This window comes from Ursus americanus, chromosome 23 (genome assembly GCF_024610735.1).
Source record: "Ursus americanus isolate L20-20 chromosome 23, mUrsAme1.1.p, whole genome shotgun sequence".
Taxonomy (NCBI): Eukaryota; Metazoa; Chordata; class Mammalia; order Carnivora; family Ursidae; genus Ursus; species Ursus americanus.
In genome coordinates this window covers 268987-286459 of record NC_142149.1, presented here as the reverse complement: position 1 = coordinate 286459, position 17473 = coordinate 268987, and the positions used below count along the sequence as shown (strand labels likewise).

Below are 17473 nucleotides of genomic sequence, written 5' to 3'. Positions count from 1 at the left end.
CAAAGTCCACTGATGGCTCTTCCTCCCCCGAGCGAGAGTGGCACCCGGACACTCCGCGTGCCTCAGCCGGTGACGCTGTGTGTATACTGTGGGGCCTTGCTCTAGGTCTTACTTTCTGTGCGGCTCCCATGACTTCCTTGAGCACACCTGTGCTCTTGGGGCAGTCTCAGTCTCTCCTGCATGGCCGGGTAGAGAGAATACCGAAGACCCCTCAGAGGTCCAGTTTGCAGATCATCTCCTGAAATTCTGGGCTGTCTGCTGGCCTGCTTCTTGCCCCAACCAGGGCCCTTCCCAGAGGCCCAAACACAGGTGCAGGGACTCCAGGGCAGTCTTCTTCCCAAGGGTAGGCACGCCTGTCCCAGGATGGCTAGCTGGCTTTCCAGGCACCAGGGCACTACAGCCCTGAGAGGCAGGTGTGGTTATGCTTTCTGTTTTGAAGACGAGGAGGTGGGGTTCAGAGTGGCAGCTTGCCCAAGGTGGTGGTCTGAACAGCAGTCACACCAAGGACCCATTAAGGGAGGGCCTTCCCTGGAGAGCTGTGTGGCCCAATACCGAGAGCCCGTGTGCACGTGGTGACCTTTCCTGAGTCCCCATGTGGCGTGACCTCTGAGGAGATACCCCAGGTCTGGGTGGGGAGGCCCTGGGGGTTGGTGTCCCCTCTGAGCGGGGCTCCAGGCTGCACTGTTGATCGCTGGGCCATCTGGGGAGTCCAGGAGCCGCACGGAGCCTCACTGTCTAGGCATGGTTGTGGGTATGAGGGACAGCGCCAGCCCCAAGGGGTTGTCTAGAAGAGTCGGTGGATGAAGGTGTCGCAACCCCATCTGATAATCCTGCCACAGCAGTGGGTCTGGCTCTCCCCTGACAGGCAGCTGTGCAGGGCTGGGGGGGAAGAGGGCCACCCCAGGCTACAGGAAAGGGCACACACTAAACTTATGTTTTAACATGATATTCCTTCATGGATGAAAAGGTGAACACCAGGATTTGAAATACTGCTCCCAAATGGATGGGGTAAGACATTTATAAAATTTCAGATGGGCCGTGAGATCCCAAGTCCTCATCAGTACGAGAAGAGAGCTCTCAGGGAACTGATGAGAGTCTTCACTCAGGGATGTGCTCATCAGCGTCGCCCAGAGCACTGAAGGCTGAGTTACTCCGGAGAAGACAGCAAGAAAACGCCCCAGCCCAACAAGGCAGAGATTCCTGAGAATGCATGGCTCAGGCGTCCTGTTTGGGCACATAGCCTTCAGGCAGTCTTGCACTTCCCTGGGGGTCTAGCCATGCAGGCCACATCTGGCCCAGACCCTTGCACACCCCCAGGTCACCTGTGAAGTGGGCAGTGTGCTGGGCCCTTTTCATCCTTCTCAGTGCTTTCCAGAGCATCCTCGTGGTTCACCTTCAGTGCTGGCATGCTCATGCCCCACAGCCAGCAGGGCACATCCGTCCTGCACTCTGCTCTGACCACTGCGCCCCACGAATGTTCAATGAGTGGGAATAGCCCCTTTGGCCAGACAGGTGCAGAGGGTCTGACCCAGAGGGAAACACAACCTTCCAGTGCTTGGCACACACCCGCGGGTAGGAGCCGCAGAGCGCACGCACACACCCGCAGGTACGAGCCCCAGCGCGCCCGCACACCCACAGGTACGAGCCCCTGCGCGTGCGCACACACGAAGGTACGGCCCCAGCGCGCGCGCGCACACACCCGCAGGTACGAGCCCCAGCGCGCGCACACACGCAGGTACGAGCCCCAGTGCGCGTGCACACACGCAGGTACGAGCCCCAGTGCGCGTGCACACATGCAGGTACGAGCCCCAGCGCGTGCGCACACACGCACGTACAAGCCCCAGCGCGCGCGCACACACCCGCAGGAACGAGCCCCAGCGCGCACGCACACCTGCAGATACGAGCCCCAGCACGCGCACACACCCGCAGGTACGGGCCCCAGCGCAGGTACGGGCCCCAGCGCGCGCGCGGGCACCAGCGGCAAGGCGCACGTGTGGGTAGGAACTTCAGGGTGTGCGCACAGAACCCCTATGGCAGGAACGCGGTGATGCCGAAGCTCTCTGGTCATTACTGCCCAAAGGGAACCAGAGAGCACCGGCAGAGGCGTCTGCGTCCTCGCCCCACGAGGCTTGTGCCAAGAACAGGCTTCCTTCCACCGCTCTCTGGGGCCGCTGGGGGTCCCTCCCGCTGCATGTGCCCAGAACAAGGAGGAAGCCAGCAGGCGGGGCTCAGGAGTCCTGCCCCCGCTCTCCCACTCAGGCTTTTAGTTCCTCCTGTCCTCTGCATAATGGTTGCCTCTGCTCTGTGCTTTGACCTTCAAATTCACCTTTCCAACTTCCCTTTGGGGGAGGGAAGAAGGAATGTTTTCTCTGAACCTGCAGCAAAAGCCTGAACAAATCTCACGTCTCACACACTGCAGCCTCCAGCGACACAAGATCTTCTCAAGGCCTCGCTGACACCGGTGATTTCAGGCTCCGTGGAACCGCCGAGGGCGGAACACGCGCAATTTTTCAGGGCTGTGTCTTTCCAGGCACTTCTTAAAGCGTCACACCTTCTCCGTCTTACTGACCCCTTGCACCCCAATCCTATGTGAACCAGACAGCAGTCTCTAAAGGGTTTTGTAATATTTGTCTCACTGTAAAAGGGACAAAGAGAGAGATGCCCTTCATCCTGCCCATCACTCCTGGGCCCTCCTCACCTTACAAGTTTTGGGGGGCCCCTCGCACCTTACCAGTTTTGGGGGGCCCTCTCACCTTACCAGTTTTGGGGGGTTCTCCTCACAAGTTTTGGGGGGGCATAAGCAGACCTAGGGGCTCCTGTAACTGGGGCTGCACTCCCCCCCCCGTCACCTCTCCCAGGAACTGGCATCCTGTCCGAATGCAACCCAGCCTGAGGTAGGTCTTCAGCACTTTTGGGGAAGTTTCGGGGTGCTCCTTGCTGTGGCTGGGCTGTGCCCTCCTGAGGAAGGGGGCTCTGACTCGGTGCCGGCACACAGGTGAAGGGACTGCAGGCTGTCTCTCGAGTTCCTCTCCTCCCAACACCAGCTCCCAGTGAACTCAATGCAATTCTTCACCGAACACCTTTTCTAACGAACTCCCTGGGAGTGGAGATTTTTACAAAACCAATTAGAGGCAGACTTAAGAAACAAAAGTCAGGTCAGAAGGCCTTCCCTAACATGAGAGTCTAGAAGACACAGCTTTGCCTAAGTCATGCCTGTTTTCATCTAATGTATTTATCCTAAATCATTAAACATTTTTCTTTTCTGTAGGAAAGAAAACACCCATTGTAAAAGTCATGAAATTCAAAGGGACCCAAAATAGCCAGAACAATGTTAAAAAGCAAGGACAGGGTTGGAGGACTCACACTTCCCATGAAGTAAGCTCCCGTGGAGTAAGCTTTAAAACTTACCACAAAGCTGCGGTAATCAGAACAGTGTGGTATTGCCATGCAGACAGACAGAAGATGAGCGGAACAAAACAGAGCCTAGAAAAAGACCCTTGCAAATGGTCCACTGATTTTCAGCAAGGGTGCCAAGACCATTCAGTGTTGGGAGAGCTGGATGTTCACATGCAAAGGATAAAGCTGGACCTTTCCCTAATATCATCTACAAAAATTTACTCAAAATGGAGTAAAGATCCAAATATAAGAGCTGAAACTATAACACTCTAAGAAGGAAACATTTTGTGACCTTGATTAGGCAAGGGTTTCTTGGTGTGACATGAAAAGCATACACAATCCAAGAAAAAAAATCTATGTAAATTGGACTTCATCAAAATTAAAACCTTTTCTACTTCAAAGGACACTATGGAGAGAGTGAAAAGATGCCTCGCAGTATAAAAGAAAATATCTGCAAGTCACACATCTGATAATGGTCTAGCATCCACAATATATAAAGAGTGCCTAGAATTCAATGACAAATACCCAACCTTAAAAAATGGGCAAAAGACTCGAAAACACATTTCCCAAAGAAGATACACAGATGGCTCAGAAGTACATGAAGAGATGCTCCACGTCATTAATCGTTAGAGAAATGCAAACCAAACCATGAGATAGCACTTCACACCCATTTGCATGGCAACTAGAAAAACCAGAAAAAAGAAAGTGTTGACAAGATTTAGCAGAACAGCAAGCCTCGTGCCCTGCTGGTGGGAACGTAAAATGGTGCAGCTGCTGTGGAAAACAGCTCGGAAGTTCCTCAAACGTTAAACACGGAATTGTCACACGAGCCTGCGATTCCACGCCTAGGTCTGCCCACGGGAATTGAAACAGGGACTCAGACAGACAATGCAGGGCAACGTTCACAACAGCCAGAAGGTGGAAGTAACCTAGTGATATCACAGTACAAGTGGATAAGCACAACGTGGGACCGACAGTATGTTGCACAATGAATATCGTTCACCTATAAAAAGAACAAGAATCTCACACTTCATAACATGGGTGAACCTGAAAACATTATGAAAGTCAGACGCACAAGGACAAAGACCGTACTATTGCACTTAACGTGAAGTATCTGAAAGAGGCACATTCGTAGAGAGGGAAAGCAGGCTAGGTTACTGGGCCTGGGGGAGGGCTAATGGGGAGTCAGCATTGGGTGGGGACAGTCCCTGGTATGGCCACTGAACTGTGAAATTCCTGAAATGACAAGTTGTGTTGTGTACGTCTGACCACAGTTTAATAAGGAGAGGGGACCATCAAAACAGGTCAGAGTGAAGTGGCCGGCAGCTCAGTGGGGAGGCTGGAAACAGAGAAAACGGGAGGAACCAGCCCTGCCCACACCTTGATATCAGACTTCTAACCTCCAGAACTGTGTGTGAATAAATCTGTGTTATTTAAAAAAAAAACCCAACAACATTCAGCATGCCACAGCAGTGCGGTCCGAGCCAGGAACTGTCCCTGTGCGGAGCTCATGTGAACTCTGGGCACCCAGCCGCTAGCCGCCGGGAAGGGAGACGCTGACAAAGCGAGTCCCTGCCTCGGCCACGGCACCAGTCTCTGCAGTCTGACAGCTCTGTGCGGCTCACGGGTGGCTGCGGGCTGCACACTCAGGACACATGGACTCCTGGGGGTGGGGAGCCGCGAGCAGGTGGACTCAGGGAAACGGTCTTGTTCTTGCCAGGAGCCTGGGAAGGGCCCCCGTGTCCGCAGAGGGTGCCCAGGGCTCAGGGCCGCACCAGGCAAGCCTGACCCAAGCTCTTTTCCACAACCTTTCATCCCCTTCTGAAAGAACGATGGGACAAAGAACAAAAATGGGACAGAAAGAGTCAAGAAGGCACATTTCTTTTGGTCCCGTCAGGGCAAGCCATTTACTTTCAAAATCCAAAGGACAAACTGCCTCATTGCGCTCTTCCTTGGTCTTGCTTCCAGCAACCATTCCTACTTGTCAAAGGCTCTGGGGTCTCCTGCAGCCCACATCTGAGAGACTGCATTTTTCCTTGGGTTCCATACTCAGTGAATGCTCAGATATACTTGAGAACACAGGACGCTGGCTTTCCACCAGATTTGAGCAGTCTGACCACGCAACAGCAAACAAGCTACCAGGAGAGTCTCCCCCTTTATTTCAAGGGCCCTGTCTGCCGCAATTCTCCAGACCGGACACACCTAACTCCTCATGAAACGGTCCATGCTCATTCTTTACCTCCACTGAACTGCAAAGGGCCATCCCACAACACACAGCTGATACCCAGGAAAGCCTCTTAACGAGAAGGCCCAGGACAAGAATGAACAACAAACCCGTGGGACTGGGGCTTCTAACAGGTACATTTCTCCTTCTTCTGGAGGGAAGACGTTCACCATGATGGATCTATCTCCCCCTGGAGGAAGGCAGAGGCTGGCTCACTGCATGTTCTCTCCTTAAAATCATCTGAATGACTCACAACAGACAGCTGCCTGGGTTTCTCTTCCACCGGGATGGTCCTTTTTACAATTCTGTAACGACTAACGTGCTCTCGCCTCAGCTACAGTTTACCATGGGGTCACGTGCCAGAGAGCAGGATGGCCGGTGACCACATTTATCTGTTGACCCCGGGAAGACCTGGCCGGCCACATCATTAAAACACCTTAAATTCAACCACGTGAAGAAGAGAAACAGGTTTGCTGAGTAAACTTGTTTTTCTTGAAAGGCCAAGTAAGGGGTGGGAAGAGGTAATGAAATCTTAAAATTTCGAGAAAAAGAGTTTTCGTAGGAGATATTTCTACCCACCCCTGCCACGCAACTTGAACGCAAGTCACAGATTACTGCAGCAGGCTCCCAGGGGTTCCAAAGGCCAGCACCCAAAGAGCGAGGACGGCAGGGGGCAGCCATGTCCGGCAGTGACCACTGCCCTGTCCTCTCTCGGGGGCCCCCAAGGTGCACGTCCCATAGGCACACCCTGACCTCACCTGCTGACTGGGGCTCTGCGAGACGAGAGCCACTGCTCCAGGGGCGCCACACTGCGAGAGAAGGAAGACAGAATGAACCAGCCACCCAAGCCGCCGGGCCTGTTTCTTGTGAAAGCGCGAGCATGCCTCACGAGAAGGGCACACATCTAAAACGCTCTCAGAAGTTGTTCCTGCTTGAAGACACGCATAAGGGCCAGATGCCAAGGTGGTGAAAACAAGCCGACACTGCCTTCCTGCCCGGCTCTCCGCCCCTGCCAGGCCTCAAGCTCCCCTTGTGGGGATGTCTACCTGAGAGCTCAGTGTCTGCACCCAGGCGGCTTGCTGGCACGCACAACGCTGACAAACGCCGCTGACGTGACAGCCAGGTACTGCCTAACTCAGGGTAGGAAGCCTTTTCTCTAAAGGGCCAGATACTACTATTTCAGGCTTCCCGGCCACAGCCTCAGCTCCGCCACCCTGTGCAAAAACAGCCCCGACCATCCATAAACAAATGGGCAAGGCTCTGTGCCGATAAAACTTTACTTACAAAGAGGCAGCGGAACAGATCTGGCCCCCGAGCCACAGTGTGCCACCCCTGGTCTAACTGGTAAGGATGCAGCTGTGGCTTCAATTTAAACAAAACTGTTTCTTTGATTACTTATGCCTGGAATAGGCTAGTGTCTCCCGTTCATGTCTCCCCCAGTCGTAGGGTCTACGATTAAACGAGGTACAGAAAACTACAGAGGCAGCCCCCAACACACTTAGAATTCTTGGAAGCAAACGAGGCCTAACAACCCCTCCGGGCTATTTTGTACATTAACCTGCTCCGTAGGTAAACTGCGGATCATCGAAGCTTAGGCACAGGTCCCGGCAGAGGGCGCCCGGGTTGCGCGCACCAGGAGGTGCAACTGCTGATGGCCGAGCCTGACCCGGACGCAGGCCGACGAGCCCTTCCTCCCCGAGATGCCAGAGCCGCAAGTGCGCACCTGGCGATCCATGCGGAGTCCTCGCCCCAACCCAGGCCCCCTTCCCTCCGCGGAGCCCGGCTTTCCAAATCCACCAGGACCAGTAAGGGACGACCACAGGAGGGGCGCGCGCACGGAGGGAGGTGCGCACACAGGTAAGGGGGCAGCGCGCGCACGGAGGGAGGTGCGCACACAGGTAACGCGGCAGCGCGCGCACGGAGGGAGGTGCGCACACAGGTAAGGGGGCAGCGCGCGCACGGGGGAGGGGCACACGCAGGTAACGCGGCAGCGCGCGCACGGGGGAGGGGCACACGCAGGTAAGGGGGCAGCGCGCGCACGGGGGAGGGGCACACGCAGGTAACGCGGCAGCGCGCGCAGGGGGTGTGGGGGGCTGAGGTGCTGTCACAGGGAGGAAATCACAGAAGCTCCTGGCTCTCACTCTGATTCCCTTTTGATTTTATATCCTGTGGTTCTGATGTGTCAGCAACCGAAAAATCAGATAATCCAGTTTCTTAGAACTTTGTAAAAAAAAAAAAGGGGTTCCCAGGCGAGGCTCGGGGGCCCATGCTGCTGTTCTGGGGACCTGGGGGTTTGCTTTTGCCTCTTCCCTTGTCTTGCCACCAACAGGAACTGCACCTTGCAAAAATAAACTCTCGCTAGCCCCTGTCAGTGTGCCCCCCGGCTACCTCGTCCTGAGCAGGGTCTGCCCTCACGGGAAAGGCGCAGGACGAACACAGGCTTACAGATGGATCCTTGCAGATGCTTTCGGTACTCGAAAAAGACAAAAGTATGGGTTACAGACTTGAAAGGAGCTCAGTTTTTTATTCAGAAAGGAAAAGCCTTGCAGTTAAAAGAGAATGAAGCATTTAATGAAACTCGCAGACCTCATTAGTGGTATCTTACCAGGAAGTGATATGAATTCTCAGAGAAGAAGAGCAGACTTTGTGTGACTCATTTCCAGATTCTTGTGGTTTATTATCCTTATTTCTAATTTGTTGGAAGACTATCTTTAGACAGATAACAAATGTTCCAGTATTCTGACATTTTAACACCCACATAGCAACAAGAATAAACTTTGATGTTAAATCCAAGATCTGTGGCTTCTGGGTTTAACAGAGAAACAGACATTAATAAAAAGTTTCCTCTCTCCGTAGTCTAAGAGAAACGTGCGAAGGAACCACTTCTCTACCACGGGGAAAGTGTAGTTTATGTGGATCTGTACGGCAGACAGGCTTTACGATGCTCCCTTTAAATGAGAAAATGAAGAAAAGCGGTACAGGCTAGTCTGTCTCAAAGTACGGAAGTTTTTAGGTGCCCGAGTGCTGGTTAGAATTGGATAAAATCATTGCACTATCAAGGACAAACTCTCAAGGGAAAGACACACTGAGGCAGACGAGGGTGAAAGTTAGTCTTTTTACACAAGCAGGTGAGTTCTAACAGTCTTGCTGCCGAAGCTGCTTCCACGGAAAAGGAAAAGCAGGTCACCAGGAGCAAGACCAAGTGTCCGCCCACGACGGGAGAGCAACAGCGTCACCCAGAGCCCCCCCCACCGTCTTCTAAATTGGCCAAAGGCGACCCTGACTTCGTGTTGCCAGATATCTTCAAATGAGTGGGTCAAAGAATGAGTCTGGATGTGATGCTTAAACCCCTGAATTCTACGAACAAAACTGAGGTTAGGCAGCTGCTGGAGGCCACTGGCCTCTGGGCTGTGATGGACCAGGAGGGGCCCCGGCAGGATCATGACACAGCACTCGTCACCAGGCCTGCTGCTGACCCGCAGTGTCGCCTGAACCTCCAGCCTCAGGGGCCAGCTGCCTCTGCTCCCCTCCAGCCCTTGCTGCCAGAACCCCGGGGCGGGGGGCCGGGCGGCCGGGCGGAGTCTGGCTTTGCCTCCCCTTTGGTCTCCCTGATTCAGGAGATACAGGTCCCTTGGGAACGGCACCTCGCTGAAGGCACAGAGTGGGCACCAAATACCACATCATGCTGCTTCCCACCTCAAAAACGAGACCGGCTCAGAGGACGAACACAGAGCTCACATGGTGGCCTGTCCACTTACTAACGTGTCGTGGTTTCTGTACCTGTGGCAGCTAACAAGTGGCTTAAATAACACACAGCTTCTTTCAGATTATTTTGAAAAACTTCAGACTCTAATTTCCCCTAACCTGATAAAGAAAAACACTATTCAAGAGGACCCTGCCTTAATTATTTCTATGCTGCTCAATAGTTAAGTCTTGTTAGCCCTCGACTCAGAACTCGAATTTCTGGCTGAAAATGTGCCCACTGCATTTGAATTACACCCTCAGTGTGTGGTTACATAGTCCCTGCGTGACTCACATTCTACCAGAGAACCACACACACAGGCAGGAGTCCGGCTCCACACAGCTGTCAGTGCTCCCACGTTCACAGAGCTGAGTGTCTCCAAACCCTCGCTTGTGCCGGGCGGAGCCTGGCCCTGTCCAAGGAGCCTCTGGGTGCCCCAAATCAGGGGGACCTCTGCACCGACTGGAGGCCAGAAGCTTTCACACTGAACATGAAATTTTAATTCCCCGGTTAGGAATATGAAAGCTCTTACTAGGTCTCCATTGAGTCAGTCGTGATCCTGGGTAAGAAAAATGTAAAAAGGAAACACGAGTGCGTGTCCCGACAAAGTGTCTGTAGAACCGTGAACCCCACAGGCCGGCCCCTCTACGGAGGGACGGACCAGGAGAAGCGTGGCAGCAGGGGCCGAGGACCGTGTGCTGCTTCTCCACGCATGTAACGATGTTCACAAGCAGACCCTCCGCAGTGTCTGAGACTCTGGATCGTGGAAGTCTGACATTTCGAAGCCGCACTGCAGCCCTGGGCAACTGGACCAGCTGCAGGGAAGAAGGCTGTTTGCAGCGCCAGGCTCAGGGCAGGGGCGCCCCACACGGGAGGGGAGGGACATTCTCTGCTCCAGCTGGGAGGCCACGAGAGACAGTGCAGACCCGGTGCGATTCTGCTGGCCACTGCCGGCACAGGCAGGAAGGAGCGGTACCGCCTGCCCCCGACCTGTGGCCGAGAGCCGCCTCCGCAGGCACCTCCATGCAAACGTCCACGAGCTCCCACCTCAAGGCTCCCGCGTCCCGTGAGGGGAGCGTGCAGGCTACGTGGGGCCCGCACGCTGGCTGTTCTCCTGCCTGTTCGGCTTTGGAGGAGCTGGAAAACAAACCAGCTTCTCCGTGCCTTTAACCACTGGTGTCTACAGAAGACCATTCATGGGGTCTTCATCGTCTCAAGATGGGACAAGTCCAAACGCAGAAGCACTTTCCGTGTGTGTGTGTGCGCGCGCGCGTGGGGGAACAGAGTTTAAAAGCTACTGAAGCAGGTTCACTTACAGAAGCAAACTGCAGACGCCAGCCCCTGGCAAACCTGAAGCTGGGACCAGAGCACCTAGTCCTGCTTCCTGTGCAGGTCGCGCCCCTCACAGGTGGTTTCTGGGCCAGCCACACCCAGAAGGCGCATCTCAGCTCCCTCCCTCAGATGGCCAGCTCCGAGGCGGCCTGCCTTGGGGACGGCCCCCAGTCCTGCCGGAAACCTGAGCCTTTCCTGGACACCTCTTCCCTTCCCCGCTTCCAGTCAGGCCTTCTGCACCTGCCTGCTGGCTCTGGCTCCTTCCCAGGCCAGACCCAGGGGGTGGGCACCAGGGACTAACAGCTCTCAGGACGTCCTGGGTGGGCTCCCAGACGGGGCAGGGGTACCTGAGTAAGAAGCTGGTCCGGCGCTAGCTGGTTGATCCACCGTGTGTATCGCTCAGTGGAGTCCGGGGGCTCTCTCCTTACTTGGCAACCTATAATCTGTGAAACAACAAAACAGAACTTAACAGGAGAGAGTCACTGTGAGCTCACATGGGCACACACATGTCCACATACATCCCACCTGGTATAAGCTGGCACATCCAGCAGGGAACTAACAGACACCTGCATCCGATCGGGCTGGGGAAAACTTCCAGGAGGAAAGTGGAAGACGGAGGGCACCCACACAGTGCAGGGTTCTGAGTGGACCCCACACTGCGCGGTCCTGACGTGCCAGTCCCAGCAGCACCCGTGACATTACCCTGGGTTAATGCTCCCCCTTGATGCGTTCAAATCACAGTGATCTGTACACAAGGTCAAACATGCGGCTACCTCAGCAGCACTCTTTCTGAACCGTGACTCAGCAGACACGAGGAGCAGAGGGAGAGGGAGAAAGAATTTCAAGCAGACTCCCCGCTGAGTGCAGAGCCTGATATGGGACTCGATCTCATCACCCAGAGATCACGACCTGCGCCAAAACCAGGAGTCAGAGGCTTACCAAGTACCACGCAGGTGCCCCGATAATTTCTTAAAAAGGAGACTGATTCGGTGATATAGGTCTTACCGACCCCTCTGAGGCGGAGAGAGCACAGTGCAGGGTCGGCTGTAAGGCACGTCCCGGCCCTTACGGGACCTCTGTGAGCCTCACCTGGGTGGGGGGTACAGGTCCTGTGCTGCTGGGTGTCCCCCCACGGGAGCGGCTCCTTCTGCAGCAACAGGCCCAGATACCTGCTGTGGGGACCGGCCTCTTTCCACACCTCACGCGGACTCTGTGACGCGACCCTTCACCTCCGAGCCATCTTGGACAACCCAAACATGCTGCACGCAGACACTTGAGCCGGAGTGCAGATGCTGTCCCTAGATTCTGGGCTGTGCTGGAGAGGTGGCCAGGGCTGCCGAAGCAGGATGTATGGTTTCTCTCCCTCTCCTGCCCTCCTGCTGTGCCCCCTCTCTCTCTCTCTCCAGTAAATAAACACACAGCAATGATCAAACCCTGAATCTTAAGTCTTGCTCTCTACAGCACTTATGCGTCGTGATTAATTTAATGCAGGAATGCTAATGAGGAGCTAAGAAAGTTTTTGCTGGTCTGCATTTTGTTGTTGTTGGGTTCTTTTAATTAAACTTTTTGGGGGAGAAGACAGTACATTTTCATGCAGTAGAAATAACACACAGAGATTGCGTGTACCTTTTACACGGTTTCTCCAGTAGTAACATCTTGAGAAACCAAGGATGTCACCCCAGCTCAGGACCCCTCATAGCGCCTTTGTGGCCACACCCAGCCCTCCCTGACCGGCATCCGCCCATCTGTCTTTTCAAGAATGTTGTGTCAACGGCCATCCAGTCTGCAGCTCTCTGCGACTGCTTTCTTCTCCACGCTCTAATTGCCCGGAGACTTGTCCAGGCTGTTGTGCGTAACAGCACGTTTTCCTCGTTTGGCTGAAAAATACTGCCCAGCACAGACCCTCAGCTCAGCGCTCCATGTGAACTTCACGCACAGGCTTTTGTGTCATTTGCCTCATCTCTCTGGGGCAGACGTCCAGGACTGCAGCCCCTGGGTCGTACGGTGGTTTCACGTTCACTTTTGTAAGAGCTGCCCACCTGTCTTCCAGAGTGGCTACACCCACTCACACTACCACCAGCCAAGTGAGTGACCCGGTTTTTCTGCACCCTCGCCAGCATCTGGCATGGCCATGTTTTCTATTTTGGCCCTTCTGACAGGTCTGTGCTGACGCCCCACCACCGCTCTAACTTGGGTTCCCTGGGCTTGCGGTGCTGACCCTCTTTCCATGGGCTTATCTGCCCCCCGTCTCTCCTCCTTGGTGAAATGTCCCGTTTTCTGACTGGGATAAAAGCACGCTTGGCCACTGTGACATGCTGCTGGGTCCCCTCCGTGAGCCTGTGGATGAGAGCAGCCCCGGGTTAGCGCCCTGCCAGGGGTCAAGCCTCCCGGGCGCCCGCCCTGAGGAACACACTCCTAGGGGTGTCCACTACCCTTCCTTTCCAGTCTTGTCAAACTGACACTTGTTGGACAGAAAGCATTCTGAGAGAAAACAGGAAAACGACCAAGAGCTGGGAGGCAGACATCTGGCTTCACGGTCAGAGGCCTGCTCACAGGCTGACCGAGGGGCTGAACTGCTCACGCCCCATGGCCCCCACCCCAGCATGCCATGCCCTGAGCCGCCACTGGGGGCACCAGACGCCCGCTGCCCGTGCCTGTCTCATCCAGAGGGGGCCTGCTGCTCCCACGGTGAGTGCCGGCCCCGCCCTGGGCACACCCCACCTCGGCCGGGGACCCCCGCCCAGGGCGCCCCTGCCCAGGCCCAGATCTGAGATGTTCACGCTGCTCCCATGGTGAGTGCCCAGGGCGCCCCCCTCCGGCTTGCTGGCTTCTGATGAAAGCCAGAGCCACGTGGTATGGGGGGTTCTCACAAGGAGAAACGGCAGGTGGGAGATGGCGTGACATGGAAACTCCCGGGGCAGGCACTGCTTTGAGCCTCTGCTCACTGTGAGGGGCACTGGCCCACACACGAGGAGGAAGGTACTTGTGTGTGAGGCTTAAACTGTGTGAGAAGATAGTGGCCTGGCCACGGGGCAGACACCACAAGACACCTTTCCCTCCTGAAGAGTTGTCTGCGGTGCCACCCCTGCCGGCCGGCCCACGCAGGGGTCCAGCGCAGACCACTCACCCTGTCCTCTCAAGGTCTCGCCCCACTCTACACTCGCTCTAGGGCAGAGGCTGCTGTGACCCGGGCCCGGCACCTTGTGTGCTTTCATCATATTCCTTTCTCACTAATTAAACGTCCCGGAAAAGCCTGATCACAGTGTGAAGTTCACAGTCACACACGTGGCCCAGAACACAGTCGGTCAGGAGGGTCACTGCTGTATTTCCAGGAACACCAGGAGGACTGAGGAAGAAACAGGGCCACGTACAAACTGTAAAGCGCCACACACACCAGTCATCAAGGCAAACTCTGGTCCGAGGGTGAGATGTGACGGAAACGAAAGCTCCCGTCCCGCGGACGGCCGCAGCTGGGGTGTGCGTGCGTGTGTGATCTGCACGCACTCGTGCAGGAACGCAGGACGGTATGCATGTGTGTGCCAGCCTGCAGGAGAGGAGGCAGCGGGGGTGCAGCCGGGCAGCCCCCAGCAGAGCCCACACTCTGCGGCCACGCCTTCAGTAGCCCACGGGGCCTCCCACAGCTCACCCACTTCAGCCGTCCTGGGGCCACCCTGGGGAGGACGCTTGGGAAAGGCTGGTGTCTCCCACCCCGCAGAGGTAAAGCCCGGGATGCCTCGGCTTACTCTCAGCTCTTCCCACGGGATCTCCCCCTGCAGGGCCTGACACATTACACCGGTGGGTGGCTGGGCGCACTGCTGGGGAGCGCAGCCGGCACGCGCCCCGCCCTGATCTGGCCTCTGCACGGGAGGGTGAATCTGAGAGCAGCAAGCTCTCAGTCCTGTCAATGACAACGGAAACAAGAGAGCAGGTCTAGTCCAATTTAACCAGACTTCCCCACTGACATACTGCAGTGTCCCCACGCGGGGGTGGGACTGCCGCCTGCCCCGAGCACCACGGCCACGGCCGCAATGCCCCTGTGAGGGACCTCCCTCTGCCTGTCCAGTCTGTGACCCTGCCCTCGGCAGGGGTAACGGTGGCCCAAAGAACCTGGGGCGCCCGTGCTGGTTTTAAATTCCTGGACGTCTGTCACACCCACCCCTGCAGGGGCCGCACCTGGAGAGGAGGAAACACAGAACCCACTGGGGGTCTTAGCGCCCAGGTGGGTCAGGCCCCTCACCCTGGCCACTGAGCAAATGGGAAAGAGGGTGGACACTTTGTGGAAACGTGAGAACAGAAGGCATATGCCTGCTCAGTCAAAGGACAGAGCGCAGGGGAGCACGGCTGTGCTGCCTCCCCTCCACGCTGGCCCCCACGCCGCAGGCCACACGGCTTCCCTGCAGTCCACACGGGGCCCACCCAGGTCTGCGTGCAGTGGCACAACCATACGGGCGCTGCTTCTGTTCGTTACCAATCGGCGAGACGCCTGGCCATTTTGAAAACTGAAAATCACAAGGAACACCACTGAAATGATGGCTCTCTAGAAACATCTTTTCAAGCCCATCGCCGGGCAGCTGGGTGGTGAGGAAGAGGTGAGGCCAAACTGAGGCAAAGCACCCCAGAAGTGCCTCCTGCACCCAGCTGCCCAGATCCTGGAGCTGCGTGGGTCACAAACGGACTCGGGGACCGGCGGCCAGGCTGCAGATGGTTAGGAGAACGAAACCCGCCAGTCTGAAGGGGCGACACCCTCCTCCCCCTTACAGAAAGGCGGTGAGTGGCAGCAGTGGCGGAGAGATGCATGAAGGCGGACGTCCCTCGCGCAGCCTCTCTGTGAGGTGGCAGACTCTGCGGGCCGAGGGCACGCGCACACAACACACGCCCGGGGTGGGGGCCTGCCGTGTCGTCACAGCCCGGGCCAGGGGATGCACCGAGGACACATCTACAAAGCCCGGCCAGCCACAAGAAGGTGGGAAAACAGAGGGAGAGCTAGCAGACCACCGGAGAGATCAAATGGAACCTTAAAACGAAAAACCCAATAGGTGGCGGTCAGAGGAAGCGGGAGACGGATACTTAACAAGACGCAGAGGATTAGGCAGTAAAACGCAAGGGTCGGCAGAACCACCGCCAGCTCACAGATAGCCCGCCGCCCCGGGGGGGGGGGGCGTGGGGAGAGGGCGGTGCCAGGTTGAGCCCCGCTCTACTGGTGCCCTGGGGCAAGTGGCATGTCTCACTCTTCGCTAGCCGCAGGCTGAACGCAAACCCTCAGCACAGGCCCACAGCGCCAAGATGCGGGAGAGCAGCGGAGCGGCTCAGGGCACTCCCGACGTGGAGGACTGCGGCCCAGATGGACACAAGGGGAACAGGAACCGATCTCATCAGTGAACTAGACTTGTGCTGTCACAAGGTCACACTTCACTAAGGACTCCGCGGGTTTTATGGAACCGGGCCTTAAAATGGGCACTTTCAGGAATGGAAACAATGTTTTAACAATGTCACTTCGGTGAACTGTTTTCCTTATTTTATGCTCCCAAATTCTTGTCATCAAAAACCTTTTTTTAAAAAAGACTTCAAGAGAACAAACTGGTGGTTGCCGGGGGTGGGGGAGGGAGGCACAGGCTCCGGTGATGGAGGGTGTGCGTCAGGGATGGCGCCGGCGGCGTGGCGAGAACGTTGTGTTGGGACAGATGCGGGTCACGCACAGCGCAGACGTGTGACTCCGCTGAGCAGCTGAAACGAAGGTAACCCTGAGCGCCAGCTACGCTCCAACAAAGATAAAATAGCGTCTGGTAGAAGCGCTCACTTCACCGTCCCTCCTCTGGCTGGAGCCGCCACCTTCCAGGGACGCGGCAGAACGACCAGCACGGAGGGAAGACGAGAGGCCTTCTGGAAACAGGGCGGTCCCGTTGGCCACAGGCATCAGGTCTCCAAGAGAGGTGAGGCAGGCGTCGAGGGGATGGGCCCTGTTCAGAAAGGAAGACCCTCAAACGTCACCATGGCAAAGCTGGAAGAGTCGGCACTGTCGTCAACACGCAAGTCAAGGGCAAGGTTCTTGCCCAGAGAATTAATGGACGTACTGAGCATATTAGGCCTCTCAGAGCCGACATGGCTTCCTGAAGCGTGTGAAGAAAAGCGGTCAGAAAAGCAGCAAGCTACTGGGCCCCACGGTGGCCCAGCCTGCTCCGCCCAGAGACGCGCGCTGTGGGGAGCCTAGAGATGGGGGGCTTGGTGCTGGAACCCACTCCCTGCACTCATGGCACAACAGGCGTGAAAGAGTAAAAGATCTCTGGACTATTCACAAAAATACCAAATTAACTTGTACATCAATTCTAATTTCCTGCCGACACTCACAACTAGGAAACCAGGCCAGTCGAACACACTTAAGGCCCGTGAGGCTGACACGCGGACCCCTGGCTGGGGGCCCGCTGAGCCACAAACACACCTGGGCCGACTCCTCAGGAGCACTGAATACCGGCTGCGGCCGGGGGTGTGCAGAGGGCACACTCACAAGACGTACGTGTGACGGTCACACAAACCTGCAGTGGGCGTGGAGAAACGCATGCTCTGCTGTGTGAGTTTTAACCTGTGGAGCCCCGACTGTGGGAGGTGAGCTCCCTTGCCTCCAGCTCTCAACCGTCTCCGCTCTCTCACCTCCCCGCCCATCAGTGGGTTCTGCTGAAAGCCCACACACCAGATCAGTCTGAAGGCCTGTCCCTGACCGGCAGCACACCATTCCCCATGGATATCGCCCAGGGCCAGCTGCAGATGCCGAGGCCCTCGCCCCA

At 56.2% G+C, this 17473-nt stretch overlaps 1 protein-coding gene across 15 annotated transcripts in view; it reads right to left on the bottom strand.

The window, feature by feature from the left end:
* Positions 1-17473, bottom strand: part of QTGAL (queuosine-tRNA galactosyltransferase) — a 132220-nt gene that overhangs the window by 60234 nt on the left and 54513 nt on the right. For 14 of the 15 annotated variants that reach the window (XR_015721206.1, XR_015721205.1, XR_015721207.1 and 11 more), the window contains one exon: positions 11042-11137. The exons of the other annotated variant lie outside the window; for it this stretch is intronic. Coding sequence is in view for 9 of the 14 variants with exons in the window: in XM_087853959.1 (XP_087710085.1) it covers positions 11042-11137 (96 nt within the window). In the remaining 5 variants the exon portion in view is untranslated. The remainder of the gene's footprint in view (positions 1-11041; positions 11138-17473) is intronic. 15 annotated transcript variants of the gene reach the window in all.